At 48.8% G+C, this 14427-nt stretch overlaps 7 protein-coding genes across 7 annotated transcripts; 3 read left to right on the top strand and 4 right to left on the bottom strand.

Annotated features, from left to right (window-relative positions):
* Positions 1-305: 305 nt before the first annotated feature.
* On the top strand, positions 306-1326 carry AGABI2DRAFT_148576 (hypothetical protein; the record flags this gene model as incomplete). Its single annotated transcript, XM_006458017.1, has 4 exons — positions 306-390; positions 443-459; positions 522-1141; positions 1194-1326. The coding sequence occupies 4 exons, from the start codon at positions 306-308 to the stop codon at positions 1324-1326; spliced, it is 855 nt and encodes a 284-aa protein (XP_006458080.1).
* A 264-nt stretch (positions 1327-1590) lies between these two features.
* AGABI2DRAFT_148575 (hypothetical protein) lies at positions 1591-2572 on the bottom strand (the record flags this gene model as incomplete). The annotated part of the gene is made up of 4 exons (XM_006458016.1): positions 1591-1923; positions 1979-2171; positions 2229-2293; positions 2351-2572. The coding sequence occupies 4 exons, from the start codon at positions 2570-2572 to the stop codon at positions 1591-1593; spliced, it is 813 nt and encodes a 270-aa protein (XP_006458079.1).
* A 981-nt stretch (positions 2573-3553) lies between these two features.
* On the bottom strand, positions 3554-5811 carry AGABI2DRAFT_63500 (hypothetical protein; the record flags this gene model as incomplete). The annotated part of the gene is made up of 7 exons (XM_006458015.1): positions 3554-3795; positions 3916-4044; positions 4234-4443; positions 4670-4946; positions 5506-5566; positions 5652-5706; positions 5760-5811. The coding sequence occupies 7 exons, from the start codon at positions 5809-5811 to the stop codon at positions 3554-3556; spliced, it is 1026 nt and encodes a 341-aa protein (XP_006458078.1).
* A 156-nt stretch (positions 5812-5967) lies between these two features.
* On the bottom strand, positions 5968-7802 carry AGABI2DRAFT_133890 (hypothetical protein). The gene is made up of 8 exons (XM_006458014.1): positions 7546-7802; positions 7268-7491; positions 7125-7220; positions 6852-7075; positions 6711-6790; positions 6576-6658; positions 6405-6519; positions 5968-6351 (listed from the first exon to the last, which is right to left on the bottom strand). Exons 2-8 carry the CDS (start codon positions 7376-7378, stop codon positions 6332-6334), a joined length of 729 nt encoding a protein of 242 aa, XP_006458077.1. The 5' UTR covers positions 7379-7491; positions 7546-7802; the 3' UTR covers positions 5968-6331.
* Positions 7803-7960: 158 nt separating this feature from the next.
* Positions 7961-9450, top strand: AGABI2DRAFT_216259 (hypothetical protein). Its single transcript, XM_006458013.1, has 11 exons — positions 7961-8009; positions 8058-8255; positions 8303-8483; positions 8539-8583; positions 8634-8658; positions 8716-8734; positions 8788-8836; positions 8891-8908; positions 8978-9110; positions 9169-9210; positions 9269-9450. The coding sequence occupies exons 1-11, from the start codon at positions 8006-8008 to the stop codon at positions 9320-9322; spliced, it is 768 nt and encodes a 255-aa protein (XP_006458076.1). The 5' UTR covers positions 7961-8005; the 3' UTR covers positions 9323-9450.
* A 242-nt stretch (positions 9451-9692) lies between these two features.
* On the top strand, positions 9693-12560 carry AGABI2DRAFT_190442 (hypothetical protein). Its single transcript, XM_006458012.1, has 9 exons — positions 9693-9703; positions 9752-9821; positions 9880-10147; positions 10196-10272; positions 10326-10377; positions 10441-10534; positions 10600-10794; positions 10844-12078; positions 12135-12560. The coding sequence occupies exons 3-9, from the start codon at positions 9939-9941 to the stop codon at positions 12292-12294; spliced, it is 2022 nt and encodes a 673-aa protein (XP_006458075.1). The 5' UTR covers positions 9693-9703; positions 9752-9821; positions 9880-9938; the 3' UTR covers positions 12295-12560.
* Positions 12561-12599: 39 nt separating this feature from the next.
* On the bottom strand, positions 12600-14371 carry AGABI2DRAFT_199301 (hypothetical protein; the record flags this gene model as incomplete). Its single annotated transcript, XM_006458011.1, has 8 exons — positions 12600-12875; positions 13004-13239; positions 13375-13466; positions 13590-13677; positions 13855-13941; positions 14000-14030; positions 14081-14180; positions 14234-14371. The coding sequence occupies 8 exons, from the start codon at positions 14369-14371 to the stop codon at positions 12670-12672; spliced, it is 978 nt and encodes a 325-aa protein (XP_006458074.1). The 3' UTR covers positions 12600-12669.
* Positions 14372-14427: the final 56 nt, after the last annotated feature.

Genomic DNA, 14427 nt, shown 5'->3' with positions numbered 1-14427 from the left:
TCAGGTGCATGTTAAACATCGGGCGCTGTTCTAACTACGGGTGGTGCTCTGGCGCCACCCCGCCGCATTGAAGCATCGTCATCCTCGGAATCAGATAAGAAGAGGGCATGCTTCTGACGCTTTGCCGGTGGCTGCACCAAAGAATCGTCGTCGTGTTCGGTGTCGAGTTGCCTCGGTACCTTAGGAGAGTTTGAAGTGACCGGCGCGTCCCAGATGTCGTCGAGAGAGCTCATTTAGGACGCGTTATTGTGGCATGTTTGGCCTGACGCGGTATTGGGAGGGAGATATGCACGTGACTGATGAAGATGGCCACTGACGCTGGTGTTCCTGTAATCTCGGACGGTCTGCAGTACTGGGAGACACAACCAGCAACTTACGATGGTGTGCTTGGTGCGTGTATCTCATTGGTTTTTCGCTGCATCTCTTATCCCCCACATTCCAGGTGGTTTTGGTACTGGGGTAACTTCACCATACCTCTGTCTCTAACAAACTGCCTGATCGATAAATTGTCCGTATCACAGTCACTGCCGCGCATAGAATCCTGTGGTTCTCGACTTTTTCTTCTCCACCTTCTTCCGAGTTTATCAAACGTCCCATCTGCATTTCGGCCCCTCGTCAGCTCCAGTGGCCGACCAAAACGTATTCGAGCTCTTGATGTCGGTGCGGGCATCGGTCGTGTAACGTCCGATACCCTCCTTCATCTAGTAGACGATGTCGTCCTTTTGGAACCCGTAGCATCATTTGTCCAGCAAGCTCTCGCCCGTGGTCGTGCCAGTCTTGATATCTCGAATCCTGAGCCTGTTCGTTGGAGAGGTATCGCGGAGCGGGTGAAGAGTGTAACCTTTCTGCAAGGCACACTACAAGAATTCGATCCCATGAATCCACATCGCGTGAAATTTTTGGATCGAGTCGGTTATGAACCAGCGAGACCGCAAGACGATATCGGCATGGGGTTTGATGTGATTTGGTGTCAGTGGTGCCTTGGGCACTTATCAAATGAAGATCTGGTCGATTTTTTCAAACGGTGTAAATCCGCGCTGAGGGACAAAGAAAGTGTGATTGTGATCAAAGAAAATCTTTGTCCAGATACTGCTGGCCAGGCAACCATAGTTTTCGACGATCAAGACTCCAGCCTCACCAGGTGAATTTTTGATAAAATTCTGAATCCTTCGGCGAAATTGAAAGACTCTTAGGTCGGACAAGACATGGAAAACGCTTTTTGAAGCGGCTGAACTCAGCTTGGTACAAGAAAAAATTCAAGAGGGCCTACCCCATGGCCTGTATGTCGTGAAAATGTGTGCTGTGCGACTCGTCCAGCCAGCCTAATTACTAAAGTCTGCATGCACAGGTATGCTCTCAGATGAGGCAACAACAATTTATACTTTGCAATGAATGTACAAGCTACACACGGCGACTAAGTAATCATGATAATGCACGAGAAGCAACTCGAGCGAGCAATGGACGGATTGACTGGGTTTTTCGAAACCAAGAATGTGTTTCGTTTCGCGACAGAAGGCGCCGGAAACAATCCGGGCAAAGATTACGACGACAAGACAATGCTTTGGCTATAGTAGCGTCGAGCTGTCACATCTATGTTGTCTGCGGTTGACCAACGCGATAGGCATTTGCAGCGGCCATACCACTAGCGACTATAGCATCGCTAACATTGTTCATTTTGTCGAGTCGTTCCCTGAGGCTAGGGTATTGTCGCACCAATTCATCTAGATGTGGCCAATTTTCGTCGGATGAGCCACTATTGAGTGTGACTAGTTTGAGTTTATGAGGACGATGGAATGACACCTGGTGAGGATGCTGGGGGGTGTGAAAGAGATCTCCTTGTTTACCATCCGCTTGCTTGTGGTAGTAATTTAGAAGGGGAATTGTAGTTTCGTAGAAAGCTCGAAGACGACGTGCGAATGATTTCTGCAACAAATGGTGACTATCAGAATAAATGAGGGAAGTGAGGAAGAACGCTTACCGGATTGTCATCTGGACGTTTGGTCAAAGGTTCTCCAGTTTGATCGTCAATTCCGGCCACCTTGGGGCGATTATAAGACATGTTATAGACGCGACCCGATGGAGAATGAATCCAGCGGTCAGAAATCCGGTGAAGAATCACATTGTCAGGAACATCAATGTTCAGTACAAGAGTTAGCGGCGTATTATGCTTCCTGATTGTTGGAAAGTTGAATGAGCATGCATTTGTACACCCTGTTTCATCCACTTACTTGAGGTGAGCATTCAAGAGTTCACCCTGTATCAGGGTCCTAGGAAAGCCATCTAGAATCCAATTCTTACCGTACAATGAGATATGAATCGATAATTTAGAGTTGAAACAAAGTTTACATACTTTATTCCTCAGACCGTTCAACTTGTTGGTGACAACTTTGAGCATGATGTCATCAGGTATCAGGCCACCCCTCGCAACAATTTCCTCTGCCTCTCGTCCAATATCCGTCCCTTCATTGATGTGTTGGCGTAACAAATCACCCGTGGAGACCGTTACCAAATCATACTTCTCGACCAGACGCCGAGACAGGGTGCCTTTGCCCGCACCGGGCTTTCCAAACATAATCATTCGGAGAAACCGTGTCGGCTTTTCGATCTCATCCGAGGCAGAGCTAACGTGTCTACCGATATTCCCACTAATTGTATGAACCCTCGTGGGTGTAGGGCTTTTTCGGAGCGTATCAAGGAAGGCAGCTTTTCGAGTGGGCAGAGAGGTACTGAAGTGTCGTCGCATGATTTGTCTGGTAGCGCTGATGCGGGAACTGTTTATGGGGAGTGTTGTAGCTGAGTGATAGAGCGTTGCACCAACATTGGTTGCGGGAGTCTGCATGGCTACCACACGGAAGAGGAGGGGGGAAATACGAGGGAGAGGGCTCTAGGCGAAAAGAAGAAAAAAAAGTGGCAAGTGACCTTTTTATGTACTAGAATCTATCATCGGGCCGTGATAAGCAAAAACGACGAATGTGATTGACCCTGAGCGCACTAAAGTGGTAATGAGTCACAGGCCCCAAACAGCAGAATGGCACGATATTTTTTTCAGGTGAGCGGGAGGTCTGAAGGGAATGACAGAAGAGGACAGATGCGCAGAGAAGTGGAAATAGGGGCTAGAAGGAATCAGAGGCAAATATATAAGTCAAAGCCCCACATACAAGCGTCACGACTCTGAGACTCGGAATTTGATATTGTACCGGAGAAAAGAGCATCTTATGGCACTGAGCGTGGGCCCTGTTTTCACAAGCAAAAGTAGACTATGGCTCAGCTGAACATACGGACTTCCGTTTTCCGCCAAATACGCATTCATGTTCACACTCATTTCCTCCTTCCTGCCCATGTGAATGAAAGCCTCATTCAATCCTAGCCTTCGCGTATCTAACACAGGTGGATTCCTTCAACCCACAAGTCGGACTAGCTCTCATCCGGACTAGAGCGTTGGACTCGTAAAAGTCCTTACCCTGGTTCATTCTCATCTTTATCAGATGGGCTCGAGCATTACGGCGTGAGCATGAGTAATATTTAAAATAACACAAGTATCTCACTATCATGATCAACGTTCAAACCTAGCTTGAACTTTATAATCATCCTTACCCCCACTTTCAGAGTTACCTCCGCGTTCTTTCCATCCAATGAGTTCCCGCATACGCCTAACTCCGACCACGCCTTTAACACCATTCGCAGAATCCAAACTCGCCAAAATCGCATCCGCCACATGATCCACGTGAATCGGTGGGATAACTAGTATATTGGCCATAGCCTCCAGGGCTGAAGGCGTCACGGGCCTTTGGTCACCTGGAGATGAAAGGCCTTGGTACATTTTTAGTTCCTCGTCTCCTATTCCTCGCCCTCCCGCCGCTGCCTTTTTAGCTTCTACTTTATCATGCCTTCTTGTATCGGGGGAGAGTAATTTACTAAGCGTTTGAAGAATGCCCGATGGCGTTGGAACAGTTGGAGGTACTCTGGCATGTAGCGTAGCGGAGAGGTCTAGGAGGAATGCTAGTGGTGTCGTGACGGGGCGTTGATGAGCGTGGTAGACGAGACCTAGTGTCGCGGGGGCAAGAAGGAAATCCAATGTCGGATATGTACAACGAATCACCGCACACGGCATGTCGAGCATAGTGAAAAAGAGGCATAGTGTTGCGATGAATAGTCGAACAACAGCGGAGATGAAGCACAAAGACCAAAATTAGAACGCCTATGCCAGACGAGGAAGAATGGTATGCTACGCACTTGGACGAATGTAAACGCCTCGGTAATCAGTGGTATTAGCCATCATTGTTTCAATGCCCCTTTCAGCTTCCCATTTTGTTTCAATATATCGAGCTGGGATCACAGGGCGGAAGATGTCCTCAGCAGAAATGTATACGAATGGACGCGGCACGTTTCTTCCGGCACTAGCAGAAGATTCCGAGGAAATGAACGCCTCGCAGACTCGCAAAGCTATGAAAGTACAAATGAGTTCATAACATGAAGACCACGGAGCATTAGGGCCCAGGAGAATCACGAGTGGAAGGTGGTCAGGGGCATTCAGGTACCACGCGGAGGACAAGCCGCAATTAAGAACGTCGATACTTGTGTGCCGCCGACGTCGAATATACAAACGATAAAGAAAGGTGGGGCGGGCATAGGGTAAAGGGGTGTGTGAAGTAAGTTTTGCGAAACTCACCTGCTTCTCGGTTCATCACCTCATAGGTACCCCTTGATCTTTCTTTCCCAAGGTGTTGCTGCTGCTTCTCAAGTGGATTTCCTCCGTCTCCACTAGCGACGACATTTTTAAGGAAACTGCCGAGTAATCCAGGAACGTTTCCGGACCTGATAGCACGTTTATATGTTCCGTCTACATCTTCGAGAAGCGTGCCCAGAGTATGCACGACGCCCGACACGTCCGCAAATAGATGAGCAAAAGACTCCGGTTGAAGAGCATCACCTTTCTCCCAGTCCACCTATAAAACCGGCGAAAGTTTTGTCAGTAACGAATCCGTTTGCGAAAGAATGAACGAGATGAAGAGATAAACATTTGAACGATTAAGTATTAGAGTGGGCATTTCCTGGGTCATTTTTGACAGACTGCTACTTGACTAGCCAGGCATCCACTCTGATGTTCATTGACTCGCTGATCTTCGTGGGTGCGCGGGGATGCTCACGCAGTCCCTGGATCGCAGAGTCGCAAAAACAGAATGTCCATTGCAAAATGCAGGAGCGGATTGCGGTTCTTTGAAGCTGGTGGTGCCAAATGAAGTCAAAGAAAACACGCGGAGAACACGCGTCCAACAGAAGATGAAGGGCTAGAATGAGATCGAATACAGTAGTGGAACTCAAGAGGAGAAGTTTTCACAGGCGCATACGTTTAATAAAATGGAATGACAGAATGGAACGTGAAGACGCGTGTGAGTGTCGAAGGCGCGGCGAACGCACTAGCACTATGTCTCGCTGTCGCTCTTGGGAATTCGAAGATGAAAAATAACGCCAGAGGGAAGAAAGAATAAAGAGAGATTTCGTAACAACCTTGTTCACCCATGCCGGCGTGTGTCCTTTCTCAGTGCGATATGGTCGCCCCGATGAACTAGAAGGTCGAGATATTATGGGCGGTGGAAACATATTGACGTCAACCAAACTACAGCGACAGGCCCAAAAGCACATGAACTGACCTGACGCTGGTGACCTGAATTCCGCGTGCCACAGCTGCTTTGCAAACGGCAGAACCTACAAACAAGTTAGTACCAATAAGCTACTTTCACGGCTTGGCAGACGCCTACCAATGAATCCGTTCCCTCCTACAACGAGGATGCGTTGCAGAGCAGAGTTCATGTCCGTCACTGATAGAAGTTGTTGCCTACGAGCGGATGTCGATATAGCTGAAGGTAAGTAGAGGTGATGGACGGAAGTCACATAGATTCTAAGTAGTTTGACCTAGGTCGATTGTGTAGTGACCGCGGCAGTAGTCACGCATTCTAAATTTCTATTCGCTCATCAAAGATACTTATATATAAAATCATTCATTTCTATGCGATAAACAACCGATACGTAACAAGAGCAATATCAAATTGACGAGAAAAATAGTATTACAAGAGCGATGACAACGCCGGGTTGCCGGAGCAGAAATGAACGAACCACTGAAGAAATATCAATCCGGTCGCCATGAGGTTCTACCGTCACTCAGTGAGAATAGCCTCAATGACTGTGATTGATTGATTCTCATGCCGCCCATCGACATCAAGTCGTAAAGAACCAGCAGCCCCATGGAGGGAAGGTGGAGAAAGGTCAAATAAGATGGAAAGCAGAGCAGACGAAACGGGGAAAACGCAGCCATGAAAAGCATTTGCTATACTCAGAGATACTTCCAGGTAACTAGGAAAGAAGACATAAGCAGCTTAAACATAAGAGAGCATAACAAAACGCACTGGGAACCTCGCCCTCGTCTTTGGTGGCAATTCTTTCGAAGGCACGAACGGAAAGGTCGATAGAGTTTTTATTCTTGCATGTGGGACATGCGTCGGCGATGGTTACGACTACTTTCTGCAAGATAGAGAAATCTATCAGCGTCATAGCCCCAGTTATAAAATGTAACGTGCCTTGTGGTTCTTTGTATTTGTGATCTCAACTTGTTTGCCGCAAAGAGGCGATTTGCGGCTAGTATTCCCGTAGGTTCTGTAGTCTGTTCACGCAATAATCAGATATCAACAGCGTCCGGGAAAAGGCAAACTGACCCATGGCGGCAATGAGGGCATCATCGCTGTTGTAGTGTCCGCATGCTCCCGCATTGCCTTGCTGATAATAGAAAGTTGCGCTGTTTATGAGTTGATGGGTCAGCCTTAGGAACGATGTGTCTCAGCAAATCTGTCACATACATTCCGCCCTGAACGATATGGGCATCTACGGCGAGGTCGACATCGGTATCTTGTTCCTTTGCAGCAGAATTGTTGTGGGGAGCCGGAGTGGGACTTGTTGCAGTAGTCGGACTTGCTGTTGGGGTGGGTGCTGAACTGGAGTCATCCTCGCAGTCATCATCATTGTCCAAACTGTCATCGACGGCCGAAGGTGACGGACAAGACGGGTTTGGCTGGGCACCATTCTGATGCGAGTTAGAAATAAGACGGTACGGTGATAGACAGGTATCACACCTGAAGAGGATGGCAGCAGCGGTCAAAGAAAGCAGGGTCATTGTGCTTTGTGTAGCAGCTGATAGCCAAATAGCGGGCATGATATCCCGCATAGTCCTAGGACGGAATGAGTCACAGGGTCGACCAAACACTGAGAAACGCACCTCGAGAGAGCTGGACCAGTCAGCGGGGGCGTCAGGACCTCGAGGGACGACGAGAGCGGTCACGGAAGAGATGGCGAGAGCAAAAAGAGCGAAGGAGGCGAAGGTAAACATGGCTAGGATTTGGAAAGGGTTGGATAGCAGATGGTAGTCAGACCGAGGCTCAAAAGACTGGTGGGGGCGAAGGAGAGTGGGGATCTGTATTTATGGAGGCAGACACGGGAGATCTGATGGGCGCAAATGAGCTAGAAAGATGGCAAAGAGGGGAAATGAGAACATACTTTGAGAAGAGAAGGAATGAAAGGAGAAATGAGATGCGATTCAACACGCGCTTGCAATTTTCAGCGGCGGACTGGCCTTATATTGCTTTCCCGGTCTATTATTAGCAGCGTACATGATATTCGAGCGCACACTGTCTGATGCAGACCACCGGCCTGTTGTCACCGTGCAGGGTCCTGTGCCTCGACTGCGATTTCCTGCGAATCTCCAGCATCGACTCCAACGTCCAGCGATGCAGCGACTCCGAGTGAATCCTCGGCCCAAGACCTACCTTCATGATCAGGCCACAGGCGTTTGGTGCCCGTCAAGTAGCACTACTACTTGCCTCATAAGGACTGTTTGGCTGCTCTCCCGAGCGCCAAACACCGGCAAATGCCGTCATTTACCGCTGACCGGTGCTCAGTGTCGTGTCCGCATGCGCAGCCCAGCCCAAACCAACCTCGCCACCATCAGTCCCAGACCATGAGTGCGTAATACAGCTCCTCAGCTGTTCCATACTCAAGTTATCCCACAGACGATTATAACAAGAACCCGTTTGCTTCGTCCCATTCCCTTGACATCAATCCGTTCGATGATCCACCAAAGCAGCCTTCATCTTCAGCACGGCTCGAAGATATCCAGCGTAGGGAAGCCGAATTAGAGAGGAGAGAGACTGAATTGCATCAAAAAGCTGAACATATTCGCAAGCATGGTAGAAATAACTGGCCGTTTTGTGGGTAAACAAGGTTTTGCATGCGCACTGGGCTCATTCTCTTCTAGTCTACCCTCTCATCTTTCACTCCATCCAAGACGAAATACCGGAGCCTTCGCGGTTTCTCATCACACGACTGTATCACCTATGGCTCGTTCTTTTGCTCACGTTAATTCTGAATTTCGTCGCTTGCCTCTTCGTCTTTTTCGCCGACAACAGCCAAGGCAGCGATCTGGGTGCCAGTATAGGGTAAATTAGTCCTTCCACACTGGCCACACGCTTAAGCTCTGATCCACACCCCCAGCTATGTGTTCATCATATCAGTCACCTCCTTCCTCCTCTGGTATCGGTATGCAGCCTCCTCTCTTCGTTTTCTCCGCATCCTTACCTCGAATTCAGTCCCATCTATAACGGTTATATGAAGGTGGAGCAAAACATGCTCAGGAAGCAAAGACCATTTACTGACTTGGGTTGATTACAGGAGCAGGCTCTCTACTACTGTAAGCCGGCCGACTAGAGTCCGCACTTCGATTCAATCTCTTTCTCTATACAGACCTATACTTCTTTTTTGGGGGATTCCACCTTCTCTTCAGTGCTTACATGTGAGTGCACCATCCAAGCGGTTCCCTAGGCTGGTCCTTACTTTCGCCACATAGGATTATCGGTATACCGAGGTGTGCATTCCACCCATCATCTCAAGTCCGAGGCAGAAGACCTTTCGTTCACTTATACCTTCATTCTAGCACTGGTTCAGCTGGCCTGATCCAGACTATCCGCCAATTTATCGATCATCATTGGGCTGCCGCTATCCTGGGACTCATAGCAACCGTTGGTTGGATAATCCAGGGTTTTGGTAATGCGTTCTACTATCGCCAGGCAAATCTTCTTCGTCTTCTTGCACAACAGAAAGGATCATCTGATACTATCCCCTTAGATATATCAACACCATCGATCCGCGGGCCATACAATGGAAAAGGTCAGTGTTCCTTCGATGCTGCCTTTATCGTGTAACCGAATGACTTCCATTCGTTTAGGCCAAAACAGAGTTGGCCACACATGGTGCAAAAGCATATTTCACGCGAGGATGAAAGAGCGCGTATTGTACCTCTCTCCCTTCAGCGTCTGAATTTTTGTTATGATTGCCCCCGTGTTGTAGTGTATTACATCGGACCTGAGGAGAGGGACGATTTTGAATTTATGAATTTGTATAGATAAGCTCGACCAAAGGACCAGGGACGCATTTGAGCGTTCTTCAGGTGAGACAGATGCTGGTGAAAACTGGTACCATTACCGTTGATATCGTACAACAGTGAGCCGAAAACAAAAGCAATCGTGTTTTATACATACGGCAGACGAATGTGGAAATGAACAGTGCGCATAGGCTGAGCATAGCGGAGTTTGAAAATGTTGATCAAAATTGATTTTGCTCGTCGGTGCGATGCTTTCTTTAACCGACCATCTCATTAAAGGTGAGACTCGCCCTCCTCGTCGCCGGCACTGATGCTGACATTCAAAAGCCAAAACCAGTCATAAAAACTTATAAAAACCCTTATATACTCAAGCGGTTGTGTTGTTGTCTCTTTCCGTGTATGTATACTTGCCTCTTCCATTTACATCATCCTGACGATCAGATACTTTCATCCAGTCGCAGAAAAAGTTCACAAAGCAGTAACGAATTCTCAATCCTCATAAAATCAAATAGCTATGTCCTCTCCTGCCGTTCAGCAGCCCGAATCCGTCCCGGTGGTGGAGTCCTCCATCCCTCCTTCTGTCCCGGTCCCAGCTCCCTACAATCCTCCCGCCCCCCAAGCTTCCACCGCTCCTTCTGCCTCCCTTTATGTTGGTGAACTTGACCCTACCGTTACTGAGGCCATGCTTTTCGAGATATTCAATATGATTGGACCTGTTGCGAGGTATGCTTCATCATATAATTTACCGCGTCTTTTCAAGAATTTCCTTAGCATCCGAGTCTGTCGTGATGCAGTCACTCGTCGTTCCCTCGGTTATGCCTATGTCAACTACCTCAATGCCGCCGATGGTGATTATCCCTATCACGTTGTTTTGGGATTGTCATGACTAATGCTTTGGTAGGCGAGAGGGCCCTCGAACAACTCAACTACTCGCTGATCAAAAACCGTGCATGGTGCGTGCAGTTGTTATGTCACCGCTCCGTATCTTTCCAACCTCCCGTCTTTTATTATCTCAGCCGGATCATGTGGTCTCAGCGTGACCCTGCCCTTCGTAAGACCGGACAGGGCAACGTTTTCATCAAAAATCTGGATGAGGCTATTGACAACAAAGTACGTGTTATATATGCATGGATCACTATAAATGCACTCATGTAATACGACTGTTTGTCTTGCAGGCTTTGCATGATACCTTTGTTGCCTTTGGTAACGTTTTGTCCTGTAAGGTCGCCACTGATGAGCATGGCCGCTCAAAGGGCTACGGCTTCGTTCATTATGAAACCGCTGAGGCCGCCGATAATGCCATCAAGTCTGTCAATGGCATGTTGCTCAATGACAAAAAGGTTTATGTTGGTCATCATATCTCTCGCAAGGTAGATTTTACAATTTTATGTGAAGTATATGTTTATATTTTACCCCTAGGAACGGCAATCCAAGCTCGACGAAATGAAGGCGCAGTTCACCAACCTCTATATCAAGAATCTGGATACCGAAGTAACTCAGGAAGAATTTACGGAGCTCTTTACAAGATACGGCAATGTCACCTCCTCGCTCGTGGCCACAGATGAAGAGGGCAAAAGCAAGGGATTCGGCTTTGTCAATTACGAAAGACATGAAGAAGCCCAAAGGGCAGTTGACGAGTTACATGACACTGATTTGAAAGGCAAGAAGCTTTTCGTCGCTCGTGCTCAGAAGAAAGCGGAGCGTGAGGACGAACTTCGCCGTTCTTACGAACAAGCCAAACTCGAAAAGTTGTCCAAGTACCAAGGCGTAAACCTCTATATCAAGAATTTGGAAGATGACTTTGATGATGACAAACTCCGCGCCGAGTTTGAACCTTTCGGGGCAATCACTAGTTGCAAGGTTATGCGCGATGAAAAGGGCACTTCCAAGGGCTTTGGTTTCGTTTGCTTCTCTTCTCCTGACGAAGCCACCAAAGCTGTTGCTGAGATGAACAACAAGATGATAGGAACCAAGCCCCTCTACGTCTCCCTTGCACAACGTCGTGAAGTTCGCAGGCAACAGCTTGAAAGCCAGATTGCACAACGCAACCAGATCAGAATGCAACAAGCCGCTGCTGCTGGCGTTCCCGGTGGTTACATCAACGGTCCGATGTACTACCCTCCTGGACCAGGCTTCCCTCCTCAAGGTCGTGGTATGATGGGTTATGGTCAACCAGGCATGATGCCGCCTCGTATCCGCTACCCCAACGGACAAGTACCCTCAATGCCGCCGGTTCCTGGACCTTATGGTCAAGGTCCTCAGCCCTATGGAATGCCTGGCTATCCTCCCCGTGGAGCCCCTCGTCCTCCCGTTGCACGCGGACCCGGTTCTTCTCCTACTCACCCCAGTGTTCCCATGCCTCGTGCTAACGGCCCTGCTCCGAATGGTGGTGCTGCTCGCCCTGCCCCCCAAGGCGCACCCACTGGTAGTCGTGCTCCCCCACCTGGCGCTCCCGCTCCTGGTCGTGCACCTCAGCCTGCCTACAACAAACCTCAGGCTCGTCCCCAAGGAGCTCCTGTGACCGCACAGCCGGCCGCCGTCCCCGCCCCTCAGCAATCCGGCCTGCCCAACCTTACTGCCGACCAGTTGGCCGCTGCGTCTCCGATGGAACAGAAACAAATGCTTGGTGAGGTCATCTACATGAGGATTGTACCGTGAGTTACCCTTATTTTGATCGCGTTTACTAAGTCTCAAATCAATTCTTTATTAGTTCCCAACCAGAGTTGGCCGGCAAGATCACGGGTATGCTTCTCGAGATGGACAACAATGAGCTTCTTGCATTGCTTGACTCCGAGGAAGCAATGAATGCGAAGGTCCAAGAGGCCAATACTGTACTACAAGAGTTTACCACCAAGGACCCTCAGCAATGAGTGACTGCTACCCCTGTTTTGATGCTTGTGGGGTTCATTTGTGACCCGTCCATTCCTTCACACTTCTCCGCGCCATCACACCTGCTTTTCATTGCAATGCTCTTAAATGTTGCTGTTGTTGTATCTCTTGTTCCCCGTGTGTTTACAATTGACGTGTAACGGCTGATATGGTGCTGTTTTTATGATCATTGTAGAGAGTCTGGCGTAGGCCGTTTCTTTGTCTTTACTTACGGAAAGAGGTATTGCAATCGCTTGTCTTTGTTTTATTGCGTGAGACTGGAAATCCGATGGTGCCAAGCAAAAGTACAAGAGGCGATACTGATGAAAAATAGGTATTGAAAAAATCTAGATGAAGTAGTGATACGTCGTTGAGGATCAGCACCAACGTTTGAATGCATGGACTATATGAAGGCGGGTAGATTGACAGGTTGTTGGATAATAAAGATCATGCTGGGCAAGATTTATTATTCGATCAACTTGGGAGGGGGGAATACCTCGAGAGAGGAATAAGGGCTTGAGAGCGGGAAGAAAAAGTTCGTAATCCATCCATTGTAGTTGACCGACGGTTAAAAGATTCTCGTCTACGTTGGACACAAGTTATGTCAATCGTCGAAAAATAATAAAAAGAAAAATCAGAAATTGATAGCCGAAAAATGTTGGTTAGTGATATTACTGGTGCGGGGGGAGTCGATCAGAACTTGACGATTACCTTTGGGCCAAAAGCCGACTGGAATGTTTCCATCCTGCACCACGATTTTCTCAAACTGGCCGGTGTCAGAGAGGAGATCTGAAAGATGTTCTGGAACGGAGACATCAATTCCTTGGAGGCGCAAACAAGACCGATATGTTTCCCAGAGTTCAATCCATCCCCGTTGTTCGCGAGCAATGGAACCACGGTCGGCGGAAGAAGTCACGACGGGAGAGGACACGTTTGAATTGGGTGGACTTGGAACGACAATGGGATTCACATCGGTCCCGGGTTCTGCAAATGGGGAACTTGGGGGTGGCGTAGCCGGTAAAAACGAAGGGGATGGGTTAGGGTGTTGTGGGGCAGCGACTGGTACCGAACCATTCGAGAACACGGGGTGCAAATCGGGCTCTATCAGATGGACGAGACCACCTGGACGGAGAAGACGCGCGATCTCCCGGAGGAAACTTGGATAATCACGAATCTGAATATTTGTTTGGCAAAAGAAGAGAAGCATGACATATGCAAGAAAAGAGCGATTTCAGCGGAGAAAATTGGAAAAAGGAATAATGAGGTGAGGGAATAGACAGGTTGAGGGAAAACGCACACCAGTATGCATTGAACGAGCGTGAATGAGGTCAAAGTAGCCATCTGGATAAGGGATAGGGTACTGATCGAGGTCACAAAGCTCAAAACTGAGCCAAGGTATCAGATCAAGGCAGGGTGTTCATGAAAGCGCAAATGTATACGTACGTGCAATTAGACGGGACGATTCTATGGCGAAAAGGGTTGTGTCAGTACCTTCACGCGGGCCGCACGGACACGAGGAAGCGCAGGCTTGGAAGGTTATTCGGCTCAGCAAAAAGAAAGACACAAGGGACGGATACCTTGGCTGAATGGGGGCTAGGTCGACGCCAACTACTTCTGCACGCGGGAACTCGTCAGCCATGGCTATCGCCCTGGGGGTTTGCGAATGAGCATGGGGTGGGTGATGAAGGAGCGAATCCATTTACAGACCAGGAGCCACCGCCGGTGCCCAAGTCTAGGACTGAAAGGTTCAATTGGTCAACGTGCTTATTAGAAGCTGCCAAGGCGTACTTCTTCGTTGTCGGCCGAATTGGAGGACCTCTTTCACGGGGCCTATGTAGTTGTGGCCATGGAAGACAAACTGAAGCAGACGGTGGTAACGGTCTGAGCGCTGAAAAAGAGACGGGATGAGGTGGTGCAAGGCCAGGAAAGAACTGGAGATACCTTGACTTCGTCCTCGTCGACGGGGAGGAGATAGACAGTGTTGAGAACATTGAGTTTTCTGCCGTGGAGGACGCGAAAGTAGGCCGAGTCGTCCTCGCCGACATAGGCGAAGGCCGGGGGGCTGTTTTGGCTGGGCATGTGGGGGGTGTGGAAGAGAGAGAAGGGGCGCTTGCTGGCTCTGGCATGGCATTTGG

The sequence above is a fragment of the Agaricus bisporus genome, assembly GCF_000300575.1.
Source record: "Agaricus bisporus var. bisporus H97 unplaced genomic scaffold AGABI2scaffold_2, whole genome shotgun sequence".
Classification (NCBI taxonomy): domain Eukaryota; kingdom Fungi; phylum Basidiomycota; class Agaricomycetes; order Agaricales; family Agaricaceae; genus Agaricus; species Agaricus bisporus.
Note: the sequence above shows the minus strand (reverse complement) of the source record. Positions and strands in the feature narration are given on the sequence as shown.

What these genes read in the sequence shown, in the direction of transcription:
- AGABI2DRAFT_133890 (XM_006458014.1), bottom strand. Translation starts at nt 7,378, where the DNA reads ATGTTTACCTTCGCCTCCTTCGCTCTTTTTGCTCTCGCCATCTCTTCC. An exon ending in TGCCCTCATTGCCGCCATGG is followed by an intron (nt 6,659 to 6,710) that starts GTCAGTTTGCCT and finishes TTGCGTGAACAG; the next exon opens with ACTACAGAACCTACGGGAAT. An exon ending in CAAATACAAAGAACCACAAG is followed by an intron (nt 6,520 to 6,575) that starts GCACGTTACATT and finishes TCTATCTTGCAG; the next exon opens with AAAGTAGTCGTAACCATCGC.
- AGABI2DRAFT_216259 (XM_006458013.1), top strand. An exon ending in TAGAAATAACTGGCCGTTTT is followed by an intron (nt 8,256 to 8,302) that starts GTGGGTAAACAA and finishes ATTCTCTTCTAG; the next exon opens with TCTACCCTCTCATCTTTCAC. An exon ending in GATCTGGGTGCCAGTATAGG is followed by an intron (nt 8,484 to 8,538) that starts GTAAATTAGTCC and finishes CCACACCCCCAG; the next exon opens with CTATGTGTTCATCATATCAG.
- AGABI2DRAFT_190442 (XM_006458012.1), top strand. Translation starts at nt 9,939, where the DNA reads ATGTCCTCTCCTGCCGTTCAGCAGCCCGAATCCGTCCCGGTGGTGGAG. An exon ending in ATGAGGCTATTGACAACAAA is followed by an intron (nt 10,535 to 10,599) that starts GTACGTGTTATA and finishes TTTGTCTTGCAG; the next exon opens with GCTTTGCATGATACCTTTGT. An exon ending in GTCATCATATCTCTCGCAAG is followed by an intron (nt 10,795 to 10,843) that starts GTAGATTTTACA and finishes TTTTACCCCTAG; the next exon opens with GAACGGCAATCCAAGCTCGA.